The 14,899-nt window shown below is 48.6% G+C and overlaps 4 protein-coding genes across 4 annotated transcripts; all 4 read left to right on the forward strand.

The window, feature by feature from the left end:
• The first annotated feature begins 1,476 nt into the window (after window positions 1-1,476).
• Window positions 1,477-3,850, forward strand: LOC120314947 (cystatin-like). Its single transcript, XM_039358539.1, has 3 exons — window positions 1,477-2,227; window positions 2,749-2,874; window positions 3,368-3,850. Exons 1-3 carry the CDS (start codon window positions 2,021-2,023, stop codon window positions 3,482-3,484), a joined length of 450 nt encoding a protein of 149 aa, XP_039214473.1. The 5' UTR covers window positions 1,477-2,020; the 3' UTR covers window positions 3,485-3,850.
• A 259-nt stretch (window positions 3,851-4,109) lies between these two features.
• LOC120314948 (cystatin-like) lies at window positions 4,110-7,388 on the forward strand. Its single transcript, XM_039358540.1, has 3 exons — window positions 4,110-5,788; window positions 6,304-6,429; window positions 6,924-7,388. The coding sequence occupies exons 1-3, from the start codon at window positions 5,582-5,584 to the stop codon at window positions 7,026-7,028; spliced, it is 438 nt and encodes a 145-aa protein (XP_039214474.1). The 5' UTR covers window positions 4,110-5,581; the 3' UTR covers window positions 7,029-7,388.
• A 999-nt stretch (window positions 7,389-8,387) lies between these two features.
• LOC120314914 (cystatin-1-like) lies at window positions 8,388-11,312 on the forward strand. The gene is made up of 3 exons (XM_039358484.1): window positions 8,388-9,703; window positions 10,200-10,325; window positions 10,816-11,312. Exons 1-3 carry the CDS (start codon window positions 9,497-9,499, stop codon window positions 10,894-10,896), a joined length of 414 nt encoding a protein of 137 aa, XP_039214418.1. The 5' UTR covers window positions 8,388-9,496; the 3' UTR covers window positions 10,897-11,312.
• A 481-nt stretch (window positions 11,313-11,793) lies between these two features.
• LOC120314913 (cystatin-1-like) lies at window positions 11,794-14,898 on the forward strand. Its single transcript, XM_039358483.1, has 3 exons — window positions 11,794-13,140; window positions 13,679-13,804; window positions 14,384-14,898. The coding sequence occupies exons 1-3, from the start codon at window positions 12,934-12,936 to the stop codon at window positions 14,501-14,503; spliced, it is 453 nt and encodes a 150-aa protein (XP_039214417.1). The 5' UTR covers window positions 11,794-12,933; the 3' UTR covers window positions 14,504-14,898.
• The last annotated feature ends 1 nt before the right edge of the window (window position 14,899 follows it).

Raw genomic sequence — 14,899 nt, forward strand, 5'->3', positions numbered from 1 at the left:
CAGCTGGGTTTTATAAAATCTTTTCGCTTTAGGCCTCCGCTGCTATGTGCAAAAAATAAAAGGTTCACTCAATCAGTCAATTTCAACTTCTCGTGAAGAAAAAAAAAGATCTTGCAAAGTTGGAATTGATTGATTGACCTTTTTAATCCCAGTCTGCCGTTACCACCGCAGCCACGCCCACCCAATGGGACACTGAACTAGACATACCCAATTCCAGCAGCCTTTCCTTATATGTTTTAGCCTCCAGTCCCCTAATCATCTCTGTTGCTCTTCTCTGTACTCTTTCTAGAGTCTCAACATCTTTTTTACATTGCGGTGACCAAAACTGGATGCAGTATTCCAAGGGTGGAATGTTGCAGCCTCTCCAGGGTCTTGTGATTTACATTCAGATGCTTGGCCACTGATTCATATTTATGATGGTCACAGTGTCCCAGGGTCATGTGAAGTGACCAAAACCTGCTGCAACCACCCAGCAGACGGGGGGGAATAAAAACCAAACACCCCCCCACCCCTCCCCCACTGCCAATCCTCAACAGAAATGCTCACAACAATGAAAGCCTTGGACAGGAGGAAGAGTGTGGCTGGGCGGGCAGGTGGGCGCCTTGCTCGGCTGTGGCTTGGGGGGCACTTTTTTCAGTGCCACTGTAATTTCAACAGTCACTAAGCGAACTACCTGTACTTTATCACTTTTTTCCTTTTTTCCTTTTTTTTTTTTTTTTTGGTCATCAAGTTTTTGACACCTTGCTAGGCGACTGGTGCTACTCAGATGTTGCCATACCCTAAAAGTAGTACAATTGGTGAAAAGGTTGAAAAGTCCAACCCACTATTCAATCCGGAGACCTTATTCCATTCTGAAAAAATGGCTGTCCAATCACTTCTTAAAATCCTTTTAAAAATGATCAGAAACACGAAGATCACTCAAGCCCTCATATCACTGGAATATGAGCCAGCAGGGTGCTGCAGCTGCCAAAAAAGCCAAGGCAATCCGAGGCTGCGTGTCTAGGGCGATTCTGCGTCCTCCAGAGAGTGATTGTCCCACAGGTGGACTTTCCTGTTTTTGTAACCAGAGGCTGCATTAACAGGGATTTGTGGGGCTGTCTCAGTGGCTTCTCAATGCTGGGGGGGGGGAGACAATCAAAACCTCTGAGCGGGCGTTCATCCAAGCCTTCTGCAGTTTCCCGATCTCCTCCATCGCATCAGGGAACAGCAGTCCACTCTGTTCTTTCTGGAAAGATGCTTTCCATGCTTCCTCAGTCATTTATGGAGCGTGGGAAGCACCTTCTGGTGACAAGCTGTTCCGCTGGTTCATTCTCCTCACTGTGGGGAAGTTTCTCCTTAATTCCAGGTTGCTTCACTCCTGGATTCTTTTCCATTCACTCCTTCTTGTCCTGCCCTCTGACCCTTTGGAGAACAGGTCGAGCCCCTCTTCTCTGTGGCAGCCCCTCAAATACTGAAATACAGCCATCATGTCCCCCTTAATCCTTCTCTTCTCTGTGGCAGCCCCTCAAATACTGAAATACAGCCATCATGTCCCCCTTAATCCTTTTCTCTAGACTAGCCAAACCCAAATCCTGCAACCGTTCTTCACGTTTTTTGTCTGCAGGCCTTTGAGTTGTTCTTCTCTGCACTTTTTCCACAATCTCAACACCTTTTTTGTAACATGGTGACCAAAACTGGATGCCACATTCTCCAGAAGCCCCCCAATCACCCTTGTTGCTCTTCGCTTGAGCAGGAACTCCTCATTCCCCCCTCCCACGACGTCAGTCTAACCTCAGCTGGGGAGAGGGGGGATCCAGGGGATGGGGAGGTGGCGAGAACCTGGGCAGGGGAGACGGGCCAGCCACAGGGGCGGGACATCTGGAGAATGGGCGTGGCCTCTGCACAGGTAAGATCCCCTGCACCTGAGGCTCCGGCAGAGCGTTGCGGTCCAGGCTAACTGTTGGGATTGCTCGCTTTGCACCCGTGCCTGCCAGACTCCCCCCCCCTCTCTCTCTCTCTCTCTCTCTCTCTCGCCAGCCCCATGATGCACTCCCAGATGCCAGTCCAGGCTCTTTTCTGCGCTCTCCTGATGCTGCCTCTGGGGGTGCCCCAGGATCGTGTCGAACTGCACTTCTCAGATGAGCGGGTGCAGAGGGCCGTGGCCTTTGTAGTGCGGGAGTACAACATCGGCCGACAAGACATTCCCACCTATTTTAAGCAGCTGCGAGTTGTGTCCTCGGAATCACTGGTGTGTGTCTGGGGCTGCGAGGGAGTTTTTGCGGGAATGGGGGATGGGGGGGGCAGCCTCGTTGGCTCCCTGGAGTAGCCAAACGATTCGGAGTTACTCGAAGGTACAGTGGAAGGGAATTGAGGGAGGGGAGGCAGTTTGGGGGGGGGAGTCTTCCCTGGAAGGTACTGTGGATCGTGGACAGGAGGGGCCTGACTCTTTATACCTGAACAGTTATTGCAGAAGTGTGTCTGGGGGGGGGGAGTTGGGGGGGGCAGCCTCGTTGTGTCCATGAAGCAGGCAAAGGACTTGGGATTGCTCTGTAAACAATAGAAGAGTTTGGGGGGGCTGGGGGGAGCTGAGAGGGTGCTCTAAGGGAGGGACGGTTATCCTGGACGCCAAGGACATGGTTTTCTGCCGTTGGTATCCGATGCAGACATGTTTCCTCTTGAAATGATGTTTTTGCTGCTCTCGAGGCATAACGTCCCTTTCCGCTTTGCAACCCACGAGGCTGATCATGTTTTCCTTATTCTTAAATCCAGGTGAAATTTCCCAACGTATACTTTCTTACTCTCGCGTTGGTGCAAACTGCATGTCTAAAGAGGCCCGGTACCACAATGGCGTATAGGAAGGTCCAGCAATGTCCTATATTTCCAGGCAGTCTGCAGGTGAGTTGAGATGCCAGGTTCCGATCATATATTTGCGGTTTCATTGATAAAAAAACACCTGTCTGGTCTGAGCTCAGCAGCCCCCTCTGTAAAGCGGATTTCAATTATTTTCATGGGCGATTTCAATTCAAAAGACTAGAAGTGATCTGATGATCGAGTTTGCTATATGAGGGGCTGCCCCAAAGAAGATGGGGGTGGAGGGGTCACCTATTCTCCAAAGCAACTGCAGGCAGGAGAAGAAGCAACGGATGGAAACTCATCCAGGAGAGAAGCAACCTGGCATTAAGGAGACATTTCCTGTCAGTGAGAACAATTAGCCAGTGGAACTGCTTGACTCCAGAGGTTGTGGGTGCTCCATCACTGGAGGCTTTTAAGAAGAGATTGGACAAACGCTTGCCTAGAATGGTTCACGGTCTCCTCCCTGAGCAGGGGGTTGGACTAGAAAACCTCTAGAGTCCGTTCCAATGCTGTTTTTCTTTTCATTCCCTTCCAGGTAATCTGCTCCTTTAAAACCACATCCTATCATGGGGATACTATGAGCTTGGACGACAAAGTCTGCATTGATTCTGACACAAATACGCAATGGAGTCCCCAAATTCCCCGTTTCTGAGTTTCTGAAATTGTTCCTTGACATACACGGAGGCCTTTCCTGGCGCTTCTGTTTTCTGTAATTTTCATCTTTGAGAAGAATCGACATTTCAGTCGATTAGTCTTAATAAAGCGATCGTCATGACGTTCCGTCTTGTCTTCCTTTCTTGTCCCAATCCCATCCAGCCTTCCCGTTTTCACGGCGACAGCACAATGACACCATGGCTTGTTCAAGGAAGCCTCCAGCCATTTGGGGTACTTTCCAAACTTCTGGAAAGTTTGATCCGTTTGACAGTTTTCAAGAACCACAATTAAGATTTTTAACAGAATTAATACTGTTTATTTCCCAAACTCTACTCCAATTGGCATATTATGCCAGTGAACATGCCTAGCCCCTTGGGGACATAAAATACGAGAGGGAGGGAGGGTGGGAGGGAGGGAGGGAGGGAGGGAGGAAGGAAGGAAGCAGGGAAGGACAAAAGAGATATAGGTTGAAAAGGAGGGAGGGAGGGAGAGGGAAGGAGGGAAGGAAGTGAATACAAGAGGGAGGGAGGCTGGAAGGAAGGAAGGAAGGAAAGAAGAAAGGAAGGAAGGAAGGAAGGAAGGAGGGAGGGAGGGAGGGAAGGAAGGAAGGAAGGAAGGAAGGAAGGAAGGAAGGAAGGAAGGAAGGAAGGAAGGAAGGAGGTGATATACTAACTACAACACACAGCTATATCCACCCTTTGTGCCCTGGTAATAATAATAATAATTCTGGGAGATAATTATAATTGTTATTATTGATGATGATGATGATAATAATAATAATAAAAATAATAATAATAAAGTTGGAAGGGACCTTGGAGGTCATCTATTTCAACCCACTATTCAACCCGGAGAACCTATTCCATTCTGAACAAATGGCTGTACAAACACTTGTTAAAATCCTTTTAAAAATGATCAGAAACACGAAGATCACTCAAGCCCTCATATCACTGGAATATGAGCCAGCAGGGTGCTGCAGCTGCCAAAAAAGGCAAGGCAATCCAAGGCTGCGTGTCTAGGGCGATTCTCCATCCTCCAGAGTGTGATTGTCCCACAGGTGGACTTTCCTGTTTTTCTAACCAGAGGCTGCATTAACAGGGATTTGGGGCCTGTCTCCGTGGGCGCCCAATGCCAGGTCAAAACCTCTGAGCGGGCGTTCATCCAAGCCTGCTGCAGTTTCCTGATCTCCTCCATCGCATCAGGGAACAGCAGTCCACTCTGTTCTTTCTGGAAAGATGCTTTCCATGCTTCCTAAGTCATTTATGGAGCGTGAGAAGCGCTGACTGGGCGATGCGATCAATGGTCCAATCTGATTCCCTTTGGGGGTCAATTAGAATAGAGCCGGAAGGGACCTTAGAGGTCTTCTAGTCCAACCTCCTGCTCAAGCAGGAGATCCTGTACCCTTTCAGATAGGTGGCTGTCCAGTCTTTTCTTAAAAGCCTCCAATGATGGAGCACCCACACCTTCTGGTGACAAGCTGTTCCGCTGGTTAATTGTCCTCACTGTGGGGAAGTTTTTCCTTAATTCCAGGTTGCTTTTTTCCTGGATTCTTTTCCATTCACTATTTCTCCAAAGAGAACAGGTCGTGCCCCTCTTCTCTGTGGCAGCCCCTCAAATATTGAAATACAGCCATTATGTCCCCCCTTTTCCCATTCTTTTCTCTAGACTGGCCAAACCCATATCGTGCAACCGTTCTTCATGTTTTTTGTCTGCAGGCCTTTGAGTTGCTCTTCTCTGCACTTTTCCCAAAATCTCAACAACTTTTTTGTAACGTGGTGACCAAAACTGGATGCCACATTCTCCAGAAGCCCCCCAATCACCCTTCTTGCTCTTTGCTTGAGCAGGAACTCCTCATTCCCCCCTCCCACGATGTCAGCCTAACCTCAGCTGGGGAGAGGGGGGACCTAGGGGATGGGAAGGTGGTGAGAACCTGGGCAGGGGAGATGGGCCAGCCACAGGGGCGGGGCTTCTGGGGAATGGGTGTGGCCTCTGCACAGGTAAGATCCCTTACCACCTGAGGCTCCTCCAGGCTGACTGTTGGGATTGCTCACTTTGCGTCCGTGCCTGCCAGATTCTCTCTCTCTCTCTCACCAGCCCCATGACGCACTCCCAGATGCCAGTCCAGTCCCTTCTCTGCGCCCTCGTGATGCTGCCTCTGGGGAGGCCCACGGATCTTTCCCCCATGCCCATCGCAAATGGGGAGGTGGCGAGAGCCGCAGCCTTTGCCGTGATGGAATACAACAAGGACCGGCATGACATTCCCACCTACTTTAAGTCAGTGCAAATTCTCTACGGGCAATCACAGGTGTGTGTCTGGGGCTAGAAGGGAGTTTTTGCGGGGATGGGGGGGGCAAGCCTTGGAGTAGCCAAACGATTCAGAGGTACTTGAAGGTACAATGGAAGGGAATTGAGGGAGGGGAGGCAGTTTGGGGGGGGGGAGTCTTCCCAGGAAGGTACTGTGGATTGTGGACAGGAGGGGCCTGACTCTTTATACCAGAAGTGTGTCTGGGGGGGGGAGTTGTGGGGGGGGGCAGCCCCGTTGTGTCCGTGAAGCAACCAAAGGACTTGGGATTGCTCTGTAAACAATAGAAGGGTTTGGGGGGCTGGGGGGAGCTGAGGGGGGGCTCTAAGGGAGGGACTGTTATCCTGGACGCCAAGGACATGGTTTTCTGCCGTTGGTATCTGATGCAGAAATATTTCCTCTTGAACCGATGTTTTTCCTGCTCTCAAGGCATAACGTCCCTTTCCGCCTTGCAACCGATGAGGCTGATCATGTTTTCCAATGAATTAAAAGGTCATGTTACTTATTTTTAAATCCAGGGGGATCTTCCATTCAAATACCGTTTTACTATCAGGTTGGTGAGAACTGCATGTGTAAAGAGGCCCGGTACTACAATGGCATATAAGAAGGTCCAGGAATGTGATCAAATTCCAGGCTATCTGCAAGTGAGTTGAGATGCCAAATTCCGATCATATATTTGCAGTTTCATTGATAAAAGAAACCTGCCTGGTCTGAGCTCAGCAGCCCCCTCTGTAAAGCAGATTTCAATTATTTTCATGGGCGATTTCAATTCAAAAGACTAGAAGTGATCTGATGATCGTGTTTGCTAAATGAGGGACTGCCCCAAAGAAGACGGTGTGTGTGTGTGTCACCTATTCTCCAAAGCAACTGCAGGCAGGAGAAGAAGCAACAGATGGAAACTCATCAAGGAGAGAAGCAACCTGGAATTAAGGAGAAATTTCCTGTCAGTGAGGACAATTAACCAGTGGAACTGCTTGCCTCCAGACGTTTTGGTTGCTCTATCACTGGAGGCTTTTATGAAGAGATTGGACAAACGCTTGCCTAGAATGGTTCAGGGTCTCCTGCCTGAGCAGGGGGTTGGACTAGAAGACCTCTAAAGTCCCTTCCAAATTTGTTTTTCTCTTTCATTCCCTTCCAGGTAACCTGCAACTTTAAAGTCACATCCCATCAGGGGGATACTATGACCTTGGACATCAAAAAATGCTCTGATTCTCTTGACAACAATTGGAAATGGAATTCCTAAATTCGCATTTCCTGAGTTTATGAAATTGTTCCTTGACATACACAGAGGCCTTTCCTGGCGCTTCTGTTTTGTGTAATTTTCATGTTTGACAGGAATCACTGTTTTGCTAATTCAGTCGATTAGTCTTAATAAAGCGATCATCATGACGTTCCGTCTTGTCTTCCTTTCTTGTCCCAATCCCATCCAGCCTTCCCATTTTCACGGCGACAGCACAATGACACCACGGCTTGTTCAAGAAAGCCTCCAGCCATTTGGGGTACTTTCCAAACTTCTGGAAACTTTGATCCGTTTGAGAGTTTTCAAGAACCACAATTAAAATTTTTAACAGAATTAATACTGCTTGTTTCCCAAATTCTACTCCAATTGGCATATTATGCCAGTGAACATACCTAGCCCCTTGGGGACACAGAATACGGTCGGGAGGGAGGGAGGGAGGGAGGGAGGGAGGGAGGGATAGGTTGAAAGGAAGTGGGGAGAGAGGGAGGGAGGGAGGAAAGGAAGAAAGAAAGAAAAAGAAAGAAAGAAAGAAAGGAAAGAAAGAAAGAAAAAAGAAAGAAAGAAAGAAAGAAAGAAAGAAAGAAAGAAAGAAAGAAAGAAAGAAAGAAAGATATAAATTGAAAAGGAGGGAGGGAGGGAGAGTGGGAGGGTTGGAGGGAAGGAGGGAAGAAGGGAGGGAGGGAGGGAGGGAGGGAGGGAGGGGAGGGAAGAAGAAAGAAAGAAAGGAAGAAGAAAGAAAGAAAAGAAAAGAAAAGAAGAAAAAGAGAATAGATATAGGTTGAAAAGGAGCGAGAGGGAGGGAGGGAGGAGAGGGAGGAAGAAAGAAAGAAAGAAAGAAAGAAAGAAAGAAAAAGAAAGAAAGAAAGAAAGAAAGAAAGAAAGAAAGAAAGAGATATAGGTTGAAAAGGAGGATAGGAGGGAGGGAGGGGGAGGGAGGGAACGAAAGAAAGAAAGAAAGAAAGAAAGAAAGAAAGAAAGAAAGAAAGAAAGAAAGAAAGAAAGAAAAAGATATAGGTTGAAAAGGAGGGAGGGAGGGGGAGAGGGAGGGAGGGAGGGAGGGAGGAAGAAAGAAAGAAAGAAAGAAAGAAAGAAAGAAAGAAAGAAAGAAAGAAAGAAAGAAAGAAAGAAAGAAAGAAAGAAAGATAGATAGATATAGGTTGAAAAGGAGGGAGGGAGGCAGGGAGGGAGGGAAGGAGAGTGGGAGGGAGGGAGGAAGGAAGGAAGGGAATATACCTTACCAGTTGGGGATAATCACCAGGAGAACTTCAGGGATATAGAATATTAGAGGGAGGGAGGGAGGGAGGGAGGGAGGGAGGGAGGGAGGGAGGAAGGGAGGAAGGAAGGAAGGAAGGAAGGAAGGAAGGAAGGAAGGAAGGAAGGAAGGAAGGAAGGAAGGAAGGAAGGAAGGAGAGATAGGTTGGAAGGGGATGATATGTTGACAACAACACATAGGTATTTCTGCCCTCAGGGACAGGGCGACAGGACACAATTAATGTTCTGGGCAAGATCTGTATAATTTGTACGCATTTTAATCCTTATGACAATTTTCCACCCTTATGGCTGTTGCAGCCTCCCCATGCTCACATGGTGCTTGACAACCGACTCATATTTATGACGGTTGCAGAGTCCCGGCGTCATGTGATCCATTTTATGACCTTCTGACAAGCCAAGTCAATTTGAGCTCAATTGTGGTCGTAAGTGGAGGACTACCTGTATTCAAAGTGTGGAGTTATCGAGGCATTATAAAGCGGTATTAACATTTCACGTGTCCTTGATTCTGTCCCGCCATTAATGCATTTTAAGAACAGAATAACAGAGTTGGAAGGGACCTTGGAGGTCATCTAGTCCAACCCACTATTCAAGCCGGAGACCCTATTCCATTTTGAACAAATCGCTGTCCAATCACTTTTAAAAATCATCAGAAAAGCGAAGATCACTCAAACCCTCATATCACTGGAATATGAGCCAGCAGAGTGCTGCAGCCCTGCAGATTTTACTCCGCTAGTCGCGCCTGACTACCTAGACTAGCCAAACCCAAATCCTGCAACCGTTCTTCACGGTTTTTTGTCTGCAGGCCTTTGAGTTGCTCTTCTCTGCACTTTTCCCAAAATCTCAACAACTTTTTTGTAACGTGGTGACCAAAACTGGATGCCACATTCTCCAGAAGCCCCCCAATCACCCTTGTTGCTCTTCTCTTGAGCAGTAACTCTTCATTCCCCCTCCCACGACGTCAGTCTAACCTCCGCAGGGGAGAGGGGGGACCCAGGGGATGGGGAGGTGGCGAGAACCTAGGCAGGGGAGATGGGCCAGCCACAGGGGCGGGGCTTCTGGGGAATGGGCGTGGCCTCTGCACAGGTAAGATCCCCTGCCACCTGAGGCTCCGGCAGAGCTTTGCGGTCCAGGCTGACTGTTGGGATTGCTCGCTTTGCGTCCGTGCCTGCCAGACTGTCTGTCTCTCTCTCAACAGCCCCATGATGCACTCCCAGATGCCAGTCCGGTCCCTTCTCTGCGCCCTCCTGATGCTGCCTCTGGGGATGCCCCAGGGTGTTTCCTACATGCCCATCCCAAGAGCGATGGTGCCGATACTCGCGGCCTTTGCCGTGAAGGAATACAACAAGGACCGGAATGACAGTCGCACCTACTTTAAGATAGTGGAAATTCTGTACACGAAATCACCGGTGTGTATCTGGGGCTGGGAGGGAGTTTTTGCGGGGATGGCCGGGGACAGCCTTGGAGTAGCCAAACGATTTGGAGTTACTTGAAGGTGCAATGGAAGGGAATTAAGGGAGGGGAGGCAGTTTGGGGGGGGGGAGTCTTCCCAGGAAGGTACTGTGGATCGTGGACAGGAGGGGCCTGACTCTTTATACCAGAAGTGTGTCGGGGGGGGGGAGTTGTGGGGGGGCAGCCTCGTTGTGTCCCTGAAGCAGGCAAAGGGGATTTGCTCTGTAAACAACAGAAGGGTTTGGGGGGGGGGGCTGGGCAGAGCTGAGGGGGGGGGGCTCTACGGGAGGGACTGTTATCCTGGACGCCAAGGACATGGTTTTTTGCCGTTGGTATCCGATGCAGACATGTTTCCTCTTGAAACGATGTTCTTACTGCTCTCGAGGCACAACGTCCCTTTCCGCCTTGCAACCCACGAGGCTGATCATGTTTTCCAATGTTACTTAAATCCAGGTGGATGATCCGAACGAATACTATTTTAATGCCAGGTTAGCGAAAACTGGATGTTTAAAGAAGCCCGGTACCACAATGGCATATAGGAAGATCCAGCAATGTCGGGAATTTCAAGGCATTCCGCAGGTGAGTTGAGATGCCAAGTTCCGATCATATATTTTATCATTGATAAAAAAAGAAACCTGTCTGGTCTGAGCTCAGCAGCCCCCTCTGTAAAGCTGATTTCAATTATTTTCATGGACGGTTTCAATTCAAAAGACTAGAAGTGATCTGATGATCGTGTTTGCTATATGAGGGGCTGCCCCAAAGAAGACGGGGGTGGGGGGTCACCTATTCTCCAAAGCACCTGCAGGCAGGAGGAGAAGCAACGGATGGAAACTCATCAAGGAGAGAAGCAACCTGGCATTAAGGAGACATTTCCTGTCAGTGAGAACAATTAGCCAGTGGAACTGCTTGACTCCAGACGTTGTGGGTGCTCCATCACTGGAGGCTTTTAAGAAAAGATCAGACAAACGCTTGCCTAGAATGGTTCAGGGTCTCCTGCCTGAGCAGGGGGTTGGACTAGAAGACCTCTAGAGTCCCTTCCAAATTTGTTTTTCTTTTCATTTCCTTCCAGGTAATCTGCCACTTTATAATCACATCCTATCATGGGGATACTATGAGCTTGGACGACAAAGTCTGCGATGATTCTGTCTGAAATCGGCCATAGAGTCTCTAAATTCGCATTTTTTGAGTTTCTGAAATTGTTCCCTGACATACACGGAGGCCTTTCCTGGCGCTTCTGTTTTCTCTAATTTTCATCTTTGAGAAGAATCGACATTTTGCTAATTCAGTCGATTAGTCTTAATAAAGCGATCGTCATGACGTTCCGACTTGTCTTCCTTTCTTGCCCAAATCCCATCCAGTCTTTCCGTTTTCACGGTGACAGCACAATGACACCATGGCTTGTTCAAGAAAGCCTCCAGCCATTTTGGGGTACTTTCCAAACTTCTGGAAACTTTGATCTGTTTGACAGTTTTCAAGAAGTGCAATTAAGATTTTTAACAGAATTAATACTGCTTGTTTCCCAAACTCTACTCCAATTGGCATATTATGCCAGTGAACATGCCTAGCCCCTTGGGGACACAGAATACGAGAGGGAGGGAGGGAGGGAGGGAGGGAGGGAGGGAGGGAGGGAGGAAGGAAGGAAGGAAGGAAGGAAGGAAGGAAGGAAGGAAGGAAGGAAGGAAGGAAGGAAGAGATATAGGTTGGGAAGGAGGGAGGGAGAGTGGGAATATACCTTGCCAGTTTGGGATAATCACCAGGAGAACTTCAGGGATATAGAATTTGGGAATGAGGGAGTGAGGTAGTAGAGATATGTTGAATGGAAGTGGGGAGGGAGGGAGGGAGGGAGGGAGGGAGGGAGGGAGGGAAGGAAGGAAGGAAGGAAGGAAGGAAGGAAGGAAGGAAGGAAGGAAGGAAGGAAGGAAGGAAGGAAGGAAGGAAGGAAGGGAATATACCTTGCCAGTTGGGGATAATTACCAGGAGAACCTCAGGGATATAGAATATTAGAGGGAGGGAGGGAGGGAGGGAGGGAGGGAGGGAGGGAGGGAGGAAGGAAGGAAGGAAGGAAGGAAAGAAGGAAAGAAGGAAAGAAGGAAAGGAAAGAAGGAAAGGAAAGAAGGAAAGAAGGAAAGAAGGAAAGAAGGAAGGGGATGATAGGTATTCCTACTCTCAGGGCAGGGCGACAGGACACAATTAATGTTCTGAGCAAGATCTGTATATTTGTACATATTTTAATCCTTATGACCATTTCCCACCCTTATGGCTGTTGCAGCCTCCCCATGCTCACATGGTGCTTGACAACCGACTCGTACTTATGACGGTTGCAGAGTCCTGGGGTCATGTGATCCATTTTGTGACCTTCTGACAAGCCAAGTCAATTTGAGCTCAATTGTGGTCGTAAGTGGAGGACTACCTCTATTCAAAGTGTGGAGTTATCGAGGCGTTATAAAGCGGTATTTCCACTTTATGTGTCCTTGATTCTGTCCCGCCATTAATGCATTTTAAGAACAGAATAACAGAGTTGGAAGGGACCTTGGAGGTCATCTAGTCCAACCTACTATTCAAGCCGGAGACCCTATTCCATTCTGAACAAATGGCTGTACAAACACTTCTTAAAATCCTTTTAAAAATGATCAGAAAAGCGAAGATCACTCAAACCCTCATATCACTGGAATATGAGCCAGCAGAGTGCTGCAGCCCTGCAGATTTTACTCCGCTAGTCGCTCCTGACTACCTAGACTAGCCAAACCCAAATCCTGCAACCGTTCTTCACGGTTTTTTGTCTGCAGGCCTTTGAGTTGCTCTTCTCTGCACTTTTCCCAAAATCTCAACAACTTTTTTGTAACGTGGTGACCAAAACTGAATGCCACATTCTCCAGAAGCCCCCCAATCACCCTTGTTGCTCTTCGCTTGAGCAGTAACTCTTCATTCCCCCTCCCACGACGTCAGTCTAACCTCCGCAGGGGAGAGGGGGGACCCAGGGGATGGGGAGGTGGCGAGAACCTGGGCAGGGGAGATGGGCCAGCCACAGGGGCGGGACTTCTGGGGAATGGGCGTGGCCTCTGCACAGATAAGATCCCCTGCCACCTGAGGCTCCGGCAGGGCGTTGCGGTCCAGGCTAACTGTTGGGATTGCTCGCTTTGCCTCCGTGCCTGCCAGACTCTCTCTCTCTCTCTCTCTCAACAGCTCCATGATGCACTCCCAGATGCCAGTCCAATCCCTTCTCTGCACCCTCCTGATGCTGCCTCTGGGGATGCCTACGGGTCTTTCCCACATGCCCATCCCAAATTCGGTGGCGCCGATAGCCGCGGCCTTTGCTGTGATAGAATACAACATGGAGCGGCATGACAGTGCCACCTACTTTAAGGCACTGCAAATTCTGTACGGGCAATCACCGGTGTGTATCTGGGGCTGGGAGGGAGTTTTTGCGGGGATGGGGGATGCGGGGGCAGCCTCGTTGGCTCCCTGGAGCAGCCAAACGATTCGGAGTTACTCGAAGGTACAATGGAAGGGAATTGAGGGAGGGGAGGCAGTTGGGGGGGGGAGTCTTCCCAGGAAGGTACTGTGGATTGTGGACAGGAGGGGCCTGACTCTTTATACCTGAACAGTTATTGCAGAAGTGTGTCTGGGGGGGGGGAGTTGTGGGGGGGCAGCCTCGTTGTGTCCGTGAAGCAGGCAAAGGACTTGGGATTGCTCTGTAAACAACAGAAGGGTTGGGGGGGGGCTGGGGGGAGCTGAGGGGGGGCTCTAAGGGAGGGACGGTTATCCTGGACGCCAAGGACATGGTTTTTTGCCGTTGGTATCCGATGCAGAAATATTTCCTCTTGAAACGATGTTCTTGCTGCTCTTGAGGCATAACGTCCCTTTCCGCCTTGCAACCCACGAGGCTGATCATGTTTTCCAATGAATTAAAAGGTCATATTACTTAAATCCAGGCGGATCTTCCGAACAGACACAATTTTAATGCCAGGTTGGTGAAAACTGTCTGTCTAAAGATGCCCGGTAGCATTCTGCCATATAAGAGGATCGAGCAATGTCGGCAACTTCCAGGCAGCACAGAGGTGAGTTGAAATGTCAGGTTCCGATCATATATTTGCGGTTTCATTGATTAAAAAAAAAAAAAACCTGCCTGGTCTGCGCTCAGCAGCCCCCTCTGTAAAGCAGATTTCAATTATTTTCATGGGTGATTTCATGATAGAGTTTGCTATATGAGGGGCTGCCCCAAAGAAGACACGGGTGGGGGGGTCACCTGTTCTCCAAAGCAACTGCAGGCAGGACAAGAAGCAACGGATGGAAACTCATCAAGGAGACAAGCAACCTGGCATTAAGGAGACATTTCCTGTCAGTGTGAACAATTAACCAGTGGAACTACTTGACTCCAGAAGTTGTGGGTGCTTCATCCTTGGAGGCTATTAAGAAGAGATTGCATAATTTGATTACCCCATCACCAGGTTGTTTCTCAAGCACCTTGCTGTAAAAATGAAAAAATCAATAAAACTTGTTTTTTTAAAAGAAGAAGAAGAAGAGATTGGACAAACGTTTGTCTAGGATGGTTCAGGGTCTCCTGCTTGAACAGGGGGTTGGACTAGAAGACCTCTAGGGTCCCTTCCAACACTGTTTTTCTTTTCATTCCCTTCCAGATACACTGCTACTTTAAAGTCACAGCCCATCCTGGGGGTACTATGACCTTGGATGTCAAAAGATGCTCTGATACTCCTGACACAAATCGGCCATGGAGTCCCCAAATTCGCACTTCCTGAGTTTCTGAAATTGTTCCCTGACATACACTGAGGCCTTTCCTGGCGCTTCTGTTTTCTCTAATTTTCATCTTTGAGAAGAATCGACATTTTGCTAATTCAGTCGATTAGTCTTAATAAAGCGATCATCATGACGTTCCGTCTTGTCTTCCTTTCTTGTCCCAATCCCATCCAGCCTTCCCGTTTTCACGGCGACAGCACAATGACACCATGGCTTGTTCAAGAAAGCCTCCAGCCATTGGGGTACTTTCCAAACTTCTGGAAACTTTGATCCATTTGACAGTTTTGAAGAACCATAATTAAGATTTTTAACAGAATTAATACTGCTTGTTTCCCAAACTCTACTCCAATTGCCATATTATGCCAGTGAACATGCCTAGCCCCTTGGGGACACAGAAT

Source organism: Crotalus tigris, unplaced genomic scaffold, assembly GCF_016545835.1.
Source record: "Crotalus tigris isolate CLP2741 ecotype Arizona unplaced genomic scaffold, ASM1654583v1 scf7180000019021.11574027:1482141, whole genome shotgun sequence".
Classification (NCBI taxonomy): domain Eukaryota; kingdom Metazoa; phylum Chordata; class Lepidosauria; order Squamata; family Viperidae; genus Crotalus; species Crotalus tigris.

Bases quoted from the DNA above. Each gene is read 5' to 3' on its own strand.
- LOC120314947 (XM_039358539.1), top strand. From the start codon at position 2,021: ATGATGCACTCCCAGATGCCAGTCCAGGCTCTTTTCTGCGCTCTCCTG. The intron at 2,228-2,748 runs GTGTGTGTCTGG...TCTTAAATCCAG, and splicing joins TTGTGTCCTCGGAATCACTG to GTGAAATTTCCCAACGTATA. The intron at 2,875-3,367 runs GTGAGTTGAGAT...ATTCCCTTCCAG, and splicing joins TATTTCCAGGCAGTCTGCAG to GTAATCTGCTCCTTTAAAAC.
- LOC120314948 (XM_039358540.1), top strand. From the start codon at position 5,582: ATGACGCACTCCCAGATGCCAGTCCAGTCCCTTCTCTGCGCCCTCGTG. The intron at 5,789-6,303 runs GTGTGTGTCTGG...TTTTAAATCCAG, and splicing joins TTCTCTACGGGCAATCACAG to GGGGATCTTCCATTCAAATA. The intron at 6,430-6,923 runs GTGAGTTGAGAT...ATTCCCTTCCAG, and splicing joins AAATTCCAGGCTATCTGCAA to GTAACCTGCAACTTTAAAGT.
- LOC120314914 (XM_039358484.1), top strand. From the start codon at position 9,497: ATGATGCACTCCCAGATGCCAGTCCGGTCCCTTCTCTGCGCCCTCCTG. The intron at 9,704-10,199 runs GTGTGTATCTGG...ACTTAAATCCAG, and splicing joins TTCTGTACACGAAATCACCG to GTGGATGATCCGAACGAATA. The intron at 10,326-10,815 runs GTGAGTTGAGAT...ATTTCCTTCCAG, and splicing joins AATTTCAAGGCATTCCGCAG to GTAATCTGCCACTTTATAAT.
- LOC120314913 (XM_039358483.1), top strand. From the start codon at position 12,934: ATGATGCACTCCCAGATGCCAGTCCAATCCCTTCTCTGCACCCTCCTG. The intron at 13,141-13,678 runs GTGTGTATCTGG...ACTTAAATCCAG, and splicing joins TTCTGTACGGGCAATCACCG to GCGGATCTTCCGAACAGACA. The intron at 13,805-14,383 runs GTGAGTTGAAAT...ATTCCCTTCCAG, and splicing joins AACTTCCAGGCAGCACAGAG to ATACACTGCTACTTTAAAGT.